At 33.2% G+C, this 10,877-nt stretch overlaps 2 protein-coding genes across 2 annotated transcripts; both read right to left on the bottom strand.

Annotated features, from left to right (window-relative positions):
• Nucleotides 1–2,971: 2,971 nt before the first annotated feature.
• On the bottom strand, nt 2,972–4,535 carry LOC114389165 (receptor-like protein EIX2). Its single transcript, XM_028349784.1, has 2 exons — nt 3,640–4,535; nt 2,972–3,281 (listed from the first exon to the last, which is right to left on the bottom strand). The coding sequence occupies exon 1, from the start codon at nt 4,387–4,389 to the stop codon at nt 3,643–3,645; it is 747 nt and encodes a 248-aa protein (XP_028205585.1). The 5' UTR covers nt 4,390–4,535; the 3' UTR covers nt 2,972–3,281; nt 3,640–3,642.
• On the bottom strand, nt 4,433–9,728 carry LOC114389982 (receptor-like protein EIX1). The gene is made up of 4 exons (XM_028350674.1): nt 9,683–9,728; nt 6,110–6,917; nt 4,594–5,788; nt 4,433–4,492 (listed from the first exon to the last, which is right to left on the bottom strand). The coding sequence occupies exons 1-4, from the start codon at nt 9,726–9,728 to the stop codon at nt 4,433–4,435; spliced, it is 2,109 nt and encodes a 702-aa protein (XP_028206475.1).
• Nucleotides 9,729–10,877: the final 1,149 nt, after the last annotated feature.

Genomic DNA, 10,877 nt, shown 5'->3' with positions numbered 1-10,877 from the left:
TCTGGAGGAAATTATAAAAAAACAGAGGAGAGAAGAGAGACAATAAGTATACAGAAGAAATAGAATTATTCTATTCTTATTCAAATTGTTCTCAGCAGCGATACAATAAATAGCAAAAGATAAACTAATTAGATAACAAGATATTAGCAAAACAGAATATTAAAACTAACTTACTCCTTAAAGATAAGAGGAACCACTTATTGACTAGGCTAATCCATTAAAACTGACTTACTCCTAAAATATAGGAAATCAACTTATTTACTAAATCCTATTTTAAAAACTGAAAAATAAAATATTATGCAGTTACAAAAGTATATCTCCAACACTCCTCCTTGCTTTTGGAACTGCAAACTCCAATTCTTTGAGTTCAAGTTTGTTGATAGGTAGTGACTTTGTAAACATGTCAGCCAGTTGATCTTTAGACTTACAATAAATTAAGTTCACTTCACCACTTTGTTGCATCTTTATCAAATAATAGAACTTGATGTTGAAATGTTTAGTCTTCCTATGACACACGGGATTGTTTGCAATAGCAATAGCTACTTGATTGTCAACAAAAATTTCAATTTTGTTCTTTTGAGCAAATAGAATGTTTGGCCTTGTTGTAGTGAGATACATTAGACATCCAATCAAGCTTCCATAATATCCTTCATCAATGTTATCAACACCTTCTTCTTTTCTGAACTTCTCCTTTTGATTCATTAGTGTGCTAGCAGATTTGCATTCCTCCATTTGAAACTTCTTCAAATTTTCTTTTGCATATTTCCTTTTTTTCATGTTTAGCATTCTTTCAAGATGGCAATGATCAAGTCTCTTGTGCTTGAATTCCATGGGTGTGACTTGAGTGAAATAGGTTGTATGCTCCTCCTCTGCTAGATCAAATGAAAAGCTTTTGCCTTTCATTTTAACCCTTAGAACTTCCCGGCCAAAAATGTCATAGATAAAGCAATGTTGATGTTCAAAGGACACTTTAAATCCCTTTTTAATCAACTAACCTACGCTTAACAAGTTTTGGTCAATGTTAGGTACATAAAGAACATCTGATATTAATTTGATACCTGAACACGTTGAAATTGCAATAGTTCCTTTTCCTTTTACTGGAATATAGCCACCATTCCCAATTCTGACCTTTGAGACATTAGTTGGCTTCAAATCTTTGAATAAGGTCTTATCATATGTCATGTGGTTCGTACAACCACTATCAATCATCCAACTTTCCCTTGATTCACTACTCAAGAAGCATGTGGCCACAAACAGTTGGTCATCTTCTTCTTGATTAGCAATCTGAGCTCCCTCATCATGGTGATTTTTGTTGGCGCAGATCACCGCTTCATGTCCTATCTGGTTGCACTTGTTACATTTTGCATCTGGTCTCCTCCAACATCTGAAAGGTGCATGACCTTTTTTGTCACAATGCTGACAAGGTGGATAATTTTTCTTTTTATCCTTACCTTGGTTGTTTGCACTGTTTTCCCTGCTTGCTGGTTGATTCTTCTTGAAAAAATCCTTTTTACTTTCATCAACTTCATGATGTTTGGCGGGCAAAGCACCTTCGACAACACGATCTTGCCTCATCAACCTTCGCTGCTCTTGAGCTTGCAGGGCATGTAGCACTTCTGCCAATGTGATTTTCGACAGATCCTTTGTGTTCTCCAATGAAGCTATAGATGCTTCATACCTCTCCGACACTGTTACCAAAATTTTCTCTACAATTCTAGAATCAGCAAAATCACTTCCCAACAACTTTATCTACATTCTGAGCTTTTCTTTCACTTGTGAAGTTTGGAAAGCTAGATGGACAAGATTTATATTCACAATTGTACTTTCTTCTCAGAACGTGGATTTTATAAAATGAAAAAATGATGATAATAAAGAAGAAGAATTCATGAATATGAAAAACAATTGTTCCTTTAGCATTCAAGCTTTGACAACTTTAGACATACTTTTTAGCATAGCTTTTTTATTATTAAATATGCCACTGCAGCGTTCATTGACACAATCATCTGCGTTCGCTTCTTCATCATCGGATTCTCCCTCTTCAACAGCTTCCACGGCACCTTGTGGCGCCATCGGTGCATCTGAAGGTTCTGGTCCCTCTGAAATCCATGGTTGCAAATCTCACACACATAACAATCTGATTCTAGCTAGGTCTTGAGTGAGAGAGACACCACTTTTGCATTCTGAGTTTAATTCACACCACACCTCGACCCGTCCACAACATATAAAATCATTGAAACAAATACTAAATTGGAAAATTTGATTATTAAAATGATTACAACTCCTCTGGGATTCCAAAAAAATGTAAAGGGAAGATTGGAAAGCTAGCTCGTAGGTATGGTTATTAAGTGGCAAGATCAAGAATTTGTAATTCTTGACACCAATCCCCAATCAAGAATTTATAATGAAAGTTGCTATCTCCAAGTCATACAGTAGAATGGCTTCTGAAAATTCTCATGTAAAATAAAATCTGTTACTAAACTTCCATGTGTTCCACTTCCCAAATCATATGCAAGTCCAGTTAGATAGATTGGTATCAATATAATTTGTTGCCACTTTGTTCCAAAATCATAGACTATTAGACTATAATGTAAAGATTCAGTTTTTCAACTCATTCTCCATCAATTGAATTGTTTCTGCCATGGCAACCTCTCAACTAAAGCACTAAGGACATGTTTGGGTAAGCTTATACAGAAAGACTTCAAGGAAAAGAAAATTAAACGAAAAAATGAAATGAGCTTCTCCATAAGCTAATTGGAAAAGGCTATTATAATAGATTGTGGAATAAAAGACTCTTACATCAATAAGTTTCACCGCAAACATTAAAGATCCTAAGACACACACCAAGAAAAAAATATTATTGATGAAAAAGAGAAAAACAAAACAAGAACAGCTTGAGGGGACCAAACCAAAACTCAAGCTGGAAGAAACTATAAGAACCTATATTAGGTAATCCTATTCTGTTCCTATTCATTTCTGCTGCAACAAAAAAAGAGGAAGTATCCCACCAGCAAAGTTCAGAGATAGCAGAAGCATGAGAGGCAAGTAAGTCTTCACAAGAGTTGCCCTCTCTGTAAAGGTGACCAACTGAAAAAAAACTTTTTTTTTTGTTAAATCTATACAATTCAACCACGTGTTTTTCAGACACTATGGAACTAAGTTGTGGTTATAGAAAGCTTGAGTCAGATTTTATAATGTAAGCTTCAATACTAAATATCGTAAACTTCCAGCAATCCGCGATGCCTCTGTCCCAGATTAGACTGTTGTAGCTAATCCCCCATAAACTGAAAATTTTGTGATCAATTCAGATTACAGACATTAATGGTGATGAAGAAAAATTAAGAGTCAAAATTTTAGTGATAAACTAAATGAAACTGAAAATCTAGTCGGTCACTAGAGTACAAAAAGGTATATAAGTAAACATAATTTAAGAGGTTTAAACATCAGAAAAGCCATTTGAAAACATCTATAATTTCTTTACGTTGAGAAAAATAATCGTTTCTTGGAGAAGTAACTACCATTAGTAAATTCACAAACTAAAGAAACATGAAATTCAGACAATGTTTAAATGATATAATGAAGTAGAACAATACTTCTTGGAGCTAGCATTATTTAAGTGAAGAAGTTATTAGAATTACGTACCCACTAGCCCTTGAGCCACCTATGGCACTTTGCTATGTTCACTTCAACCATTACTAATATATATTCTGTCAGTTTGTTTAAGAACATCAGGTAAGCATTTCTCCACGATTGCCAAAGTAGTATTGTACCTATTAAGCCCCAAAAGCCTGTGAAGAATCCTAACCCCAAGCTCATGTATAATGCTTCACAGAAAACTGAATTGTCATCATGACCTTGAATTGCTGGTCCTTGAGGCTTTGTTGCTGTGCCATTTCCAGGGCAGCTTTTGTTAAGTGGTTCACCACAAAGATCGGTATTTCCTTCAAAAGTAGAGGCACTAAAGGTCTGAAGCTGTCTTCCCCAGGGGATTCTTCCAACAAGATAGTTGTTAGATAAGTCTAACACAGCAAGACGATCAATTTTGGAAAGAGTAGAAGGAACTTCACCAGACAAATGATTTCTTGATAAGTCAAGAAACTCTAGTGAAGTTAAATTCCCAATCTCAGGAAGAATTTCTCCACTTAATCTGTTTCTTGATAAATTCAAAGAAACTAATTCAAGTAAATATCTTACCTCCTTTGGTATTTCACCTGTTAAATCATTACTTGAGAGATCAATGCTCTTCAAAAGAAACTCAGGATTCAAATACAAATATTCCTGACCCTTCCACATCAATAACACATTAGAGTCATAAACATCTGAGGATATAACTCCATATGTCCACCTTTGTCCCGTAACAATTTTTCTTCTGATTACTGTCCTTTCCCTCATTGCAGTAAAATTGCTCAGACATGTTGGAATTCCTTCTGACAAGTTATTCCTTGAAAGATCCAAGAGACGAATTTGCCTCAAATAGCAGAGATGTACAGGAACACTTCCAAAGAAGCGATTTACTCGCAAACTCAAGATTTTAAGTTGTTGTAGACTTTCTCCAATCCATGAGGGTATTGGACCAGACAACAAATTTTCACTCACATCAAATGTAACTAAACTGGTGCAGTTCTTCAATGTGAGTGGTAGTTCTCCAATTAAACTGTTGTTTCGTAAGACCAGAGATTTCAAATTAACAAGAGTATCCATGGACTCTGGAATCTTCCCTGACAATCTATTATTGCTTAAATCAAGAACTTTTAATGAATTGTGATGTTCCCAACAGTCGGGCAGCTTTCCCATTATTTGATTGCTTGATAAATCCAAAATGAGCATGTTTGCAGTTGCACCTTTTCCGCAGAAGAAAGCATTTAAATCTGAAATCTTGTTCTCGGAAAGGTCCAATATTGAAACTTGTGACAAAAAAGTAGGAATTTCACCTTCAAGTTGATTTGAATTGAGAAATACTGATATTTCATAATTCATGGTAAGCTTGATTGGTAAATTCGGAATTGTACCTTTGAGATTGTTGTAAGACATATTCATGGCATATATAGATTGTAACTTGTTCCAAAACCAATCTGGTACAAAGTCATCAATCCCAGCATCAGAAATATCCAGAAACTGTAAGTGACTTTGAGTCTGGATCCAACTTGGGAAACTAGGACCCAACTTGCAAGAAGCTAATCCCAAAACATATAACTGGAAAGATGGAACCCAAGTATTACCAAACTTGAGAGACAATAAGTTGCCGGTTAAGTCTAACTCCTCCAATTTGGTCAAATTTGTGAGATGTGATTCAATGATGTCACCTTCCAAGTAATTCTCCTCCAAGTGAAGAGACTCCAACTCATATAACAATCCAATGCTTTTAGGTATTTCTCCGGTTAACCGATTGAAGGAAAGATCTAAATTTGAAAGATTAGGTAGCATGCCAGTCTTGTTGCACCATGAAAATTTTTTAATTAAGCTAGAAATTTCCCCACTCAAGTTGTTTTTCTTAAGGTATAATCGCTGCAATGTGCATATATTCCCAAGGGAAGCTGGAATTTCGCCTTGCAGTCTGTTAGAGCTAATGACAAGATCTTCAAGATAGTTCATTATTTTCCCAAATCCATCGGGAATGGAACCTTCTAACAAGTTAGCAACAAGGTGAAGTCTTCGAAGATTGGTGAAGTTGAAAAGCCAGTGAAATATAACTGATGATTTCAATAGATTAAAGGAGAGATGAAGGGTGTCAAGAGAAGATGAAGAATTCACTGTGGAAGTAGATGAAACAATAAAACTTCTATCTGTAAGACTGCAGTTTTGTAGATAAAGTTTTTGAAGTTTTGAGCTAAAGTTGAAACTACCTTGGAATACTAATGATGCCATGTTATTATAAGAAAGGTCAAGGATCACAAGAGAAGGAAAGTATGGATGGAAAGGAGATGAAAAAACAATGTTATTATGACTAAGATAAAGCTCCTCAAGATTAAGGCTATAATTTAACAACAGTTGAAATGTTGAGGATGTCAGCATATTAGAAGAAAGATCAAGGATTACAAGAGAAGTGGAAAAGTTGAAATGAGAATGGAACAAAGATTGAATATCATTATCCAAAAGACTACAACCAACTAACCTCAACTCTCTTAGGTTTGGAAAAAATTTGCTTATCGTTAGTAGCAAGTGCTGAGAGGAGCCAAGATTATTTATAGAATCCAAACCAAGATGTGTCAAGGAATAGAGACTAGACAACCACGCTGTATCCATAGATTTGACATCCAAATCCTGACCAAGCATAAGAGTATGCAAGATAGGAAGATTCCCAATTTTAAAAGGGATTGCTCCAGAAAGATAAGTTCCTTCAAGATCAAGATATTGCAGTTGTGAGAGATTTCGAAACTGATAGGGGATTTGCCCTTCAATTTCGGAATTATAACTTAGATCAAGATATCGTAAAGTTGTAAGATTCCCGAGTTGCGAAGGGATTGCTCCATCAAGAAAATTTGCTTTAAGATCAAGATACTCCAACTTTGAGAGATTTCCCAGTTCATAAGGAATCCTCCCACTCAAACCTATATATGATAGGTTGAGATATCTTAAGTTTTTGAAGGAGCCAATGTGCTCTGGGATTTGCATTTCACTGGAATCATAATTAGAACTGAGATCCAAATGTTCCATATTTTGCAAGTCAATCAATGAAGTGAGATTGATTGCACCTGTCAAATAATGTTTTTCTGAACCACGAAGATCAAGCATGTCTATGTGACCAGTTTTATTGTTGCATTCAATGCCTTTCCATTTGCAACAATCTTTATTATTGTCATCATCCCTCCATGAAGACAGCATGCCAGAGGCATCTATGAGGCCTTGTTTGAAGTTGAGAAGTGTTTGTCTTTCCCTCTCTACACATTTTGCTTCAGCACTTTTACTTGACCCGTTGAATCCTGAGGTATGCAATAAAAGCAACAGGAACAGTGGATTAGGTATTTTGAGAAAATAATTAACCACTAATCATAATTTTGCTAATACTATACTAAGGTTATATCTTTCTATAAAAAAATAAGTTTTACTATTTGTTAGTTCCTAAAAATTTTACTAGTTCCGGAACTAAACATATATTCTAACAAGTTTAAGAACTAAAAAATAATAATAAACTCAAAAAGAATATTATATGAGAAGTTAAATTATTCTTACATGAAATAAGAGTAATGTTATGTTATATCTAGTAAAGATAAAAAAGGTAAATGTAATTAATATTTTAAAAATATTAAACTTATTCAATACTTACCATATAAAGAGAGTATAAGGACTAGGCAGAGGATATTCATGAAATAATCTTAAGAATTGAAGAGAGTAAAATATGAGCAAAATAAACAGAGAGAATTGTGATCGAGATTTTTTCTTTCACTTGTGAAGTTTAAAATTCAATGGCTTGATTTATATTGATAAATGTGTGGCTGAGTGATGGGATCTCGGTTCTCATTCACTTTTTGAAAGAGTCTCAAAACTCAAAAGTGGTATGATAAAAGATAACTGTTCCTTTAGCATACAAGCTTTCAACGTACTTTACCATGCTTAGAACTTTAACATAGCTTCTTTTTCCGCATTTAGTAATTAAAGGCAAATCATTCAACAATAATTTAAATGGTAGTACGTTCTTTAATTTTATTTGCTTTTTATATATAATTAACAATTTATAATGTTTATAAAATATGATAGTTATAGTAATTAATATGATTTATTTATTTTATAAACAATATATTAAATTTCCAAAATATTAGAGTGCGTTTGGCATGTTAAATAATTTAACTTCTAACTAATTTGAGTAACTTATATATTAGTTTGACATGCGTTTGGACTAAACTTATCTTTGACAAAATACTCCATATATCAATATTCTTTCTTCTATATACAATCCCACAAGTGTAGTTGCAGTATATGCTTTTCTCACTGTGAAATGTGAATAAAAAAAATAAAGTGATTTTCTCAATTCTTTTTTCAAGGAAATTTCTTACAGGTTTGACTAGACTTGGATTTTTTTTTTCTTTGTGGTATATATAATATATGTGTACAGTACTTCATAGTTAGAGGCTCATAATTAACTTTCTGTGCTCACACGATCTGCTAGATAAATCATATTGCCTATATATCTAGTAGGATGCTTCTGTTTTATTTCCCACAATTTGTTTCCTTCATAGTTCATATCCCTCTTTTACTTTTTCTTCATTTATATTTTAACGCTGAGTTCTCACGATTTTACAAAAAACAAGAAGGTTAATAAAAGGTATGCGTTCATTATTTTTCTTCTCTCGGTTCTCATTTACCACTATGAAGAAATATTTTTATCCAAAGTAATAAAAGAACCGAGGCGTTATCTCATTCAATCATTTTGCATGTGCTTGGTCAAAAGAATCTACTGAATGTGTATTATCGCTGCTACTTTTCCTCTAGTGTTATAATTTTCTCCCTGAAGCAAATTGCTAAATCAGTACTAACAAGTGCTGCTGTGAAGTTTTGTGCAGAAAGGCATTTTCTCACTCTGCACTATTATAAGAAATTAAATTTCTGTTTCTTTATTACAGAATGACCATGAAAAGAGAGCACTCACTTTTTTTTCTTGGCATCAAGAGAAAATTTCTGGCATATTCAAAACAGTAATCTTATAAAAGACACCACATATTAAAGAAAAAGCAACACCTTTATTGTTGTTCCAAACGCATCATGGTATGAGTCACATCCATTTCATGGGTATGGTTGAACTTGTTTGTGGGATAGAGTGTGTAATATCTTATTTTTCATAAATAAATTAAAAAAGTTTTTTTATTTTAAAAAAAATAATTTTAAAAAACTAATGAGATTTTTTTCATTAAATAAATAAAGAGAAATAACTTTATTAATTAAAATAATAATTTGAAGGAAAATAAAAAAATATTTTATTTATTCATTTGATAGGAAATAAAATAAAGTTTTAGTTTACAAAATAATGAAAAATAGAGTAAATAATAAGTTGGAGTACCCTAGCTATAATAGAGACATGTTAGGTTAGTTTTCACATTGACCATAGTTTTTATACTTTTATTTCCTCTCAATTTCATTTTCCCCCCTCCTCCTCTCAAAACTCTCTCTTTCTCCCACACTCAAACCTGTCTGACTAAAACAACGATCTCAGACTCGTTAATCATTGAATTATCGTGAAATTTGAGCACCAGGTTTGAAATTCATTTCTAAACATTCTCACCGTTATAATTTGCAAAACAATGTTGGAGGTGAGAGAAATTTCCTTTGTATTGTAGCTTTCTCTTTTTTCCTCAAAGACTCAAAACTTATCCCAGTAAAACTATGATCTCGGATTCGTTAACCGTTGGATTATTCTGAAATTTGGACACCACTTTCAGAATCTCTTCTCACATCCCCAACATTGGGATTTGCAAAATAATGTCCATAGTGAGAGAAACATCTCTCGCACATTGACAGTAAAATGGATGCTTTATTTGGTAATAGTGAAGTGAATGTGAGTTTTTTATCCTTTTGAAATATTTTTAATTAAATGTGTTTAAAAAAATTTAATTGATTATGATTTCTTATTCCTTTTATTATTAGTACACATGTGTGTGGGGTAGAGGATGTCACAGAGTGGATTGCCCCATTTTAATTAATAATATTCTTTGAAGGACCTGCTTGTATAGAATGTTGATGCTGATATATATACCTGAAAAATTCATCAGCATGCTAGCAAAGGAAAGTTGCTGCTCCATTGCTGCAATAAGGTGATTAAATAAACAATGAATTTAATAACTGTGTAGTGTGTATAGTCTTTTGTAAAAGTTTTTACATTAACAACCAATTAGAAATCATATTTAGTGTAATTTTTAAAGTAATTATTGTCAAAGTCACTAATATGGAGAGTGTCCTGACTCCTAATGATGGTAAAATTAAGAAAATAAAAATGCTCTTTCCATGACTACAAGTGTACGTCCAGGCAAAGTTAACACCCGCGCGTTGTCAACATTCATAATTCTTCATATATCTATTTTTCTTTTTTACAAGCAGCCAAAGATTAGTTTTACAATTCTGGATTTCAAGTTTTATTTAAGGTTTAATTATTAATTTGATTCCCAAATTATTTTAAAAGATTCAATTTAGTCCTCAAATTTTTTTAAGTGCAACATTTTATTTAATTTTGCATGATCATTAAACATTTCAATAGCTTCTCATTGGAACGCAACTATGCCATTGTCAACGGCAAGGCATGGGCATACTCAGACAAATTCTTTAATTTTACATAAGCACTCTTAGGAAAAGTGGTTAATGAAAATTTAATAATTCAAGATCAATCTATTCTTTGCATCTTATTGCCGAAATTTCTCCCAGAACTTGGTTCTTCTTTTCTAGAAGATTATTCTCTCTAACCGTATGATAATTGAGTGGCATACTGGCAGAAAATATCAAAGCATAATTCCACCACGAATGACAACTAGTGTGCCCTAAAAGGAAATAGTTAAGGCAATGACAAGACCTGGAAAATATTAACATTACTGCATAAATGCCAGTACTTATTTTTTCTGTTTTGACAACCATACGGACCCTGTTTTATGATGATTATCATTAGCAATTGATAAATCGATCATGTTCCAGGTTAGATGGGGTGGTGATATGATTAATATTCAATTTTCCCTTTTGAGAACCAGAGCACAATAAATTTAGTATTAGCATCACAACAATTCAGAACCAACAAATTTAAAACTTACATACCAACCCCCTTTTCTCACCCCCGAAGAACTAAATCTCTCTAATTGATGACAACTGCATGTACGTTCAAGTACATTTTACAAGTTGTCTTGACATCAAGTATAACATAGCTCTTGTAATCTTTTAAATGACTCAACAAAATTGAAGAGAATGTT

The sequence above is a fragment of the Glycine soja genome, chromosome 16, assembly GCF_004193775.1.
Source record: "Glycine soja cultivar W05 chromosome 16, ASM419377v2, whole genome shotgun sequence".
Lineage (NCBI taxonomy): Eukaryota > Viridiplantae > Streptophyta > Magnoliopsida > Fabales > Fabaceae > Glycine > Glycine soja.
This window is presented reverse-complemented; position numbering and strand designations above follow the sequence as displayed.

What these genes read in the sequence shown, in the direction of transcription:
- LOC114389165 (XM_028349784.1), bottom strand. Translation starts at nt 4,389, where the DNA reads ATGAGGGAAAGGACAGTAATCAGAAGAAAAATTGTTACGGGACAAAGG.
- LOC114389982 (XM_028350674.1), bottom strand. Translation starts at nt 9,728, where the DNA reads ATGGAGCAGCAACTTTCCTTTGCTAGCATGCTGATGAATTTTTCAG. An exon ending in CATGCTGATGAATTTTTCAG is followed by an intron (nt 6,918 to 9,682) that starts GTATATATATCA and finishes TGCATACCTCAG; the next exon opens with GATTCAACGGGTCAAGTAAA. An exon ending in CCAGTTTAGTTACATTTGAT is followed by an intron (nt 4,493 to 4,593) that starts GTGAGTGAAAAT and finishes CTTCTTTGGAAG; the next exon opens with TGTTCCTGTACATCTCTGCT.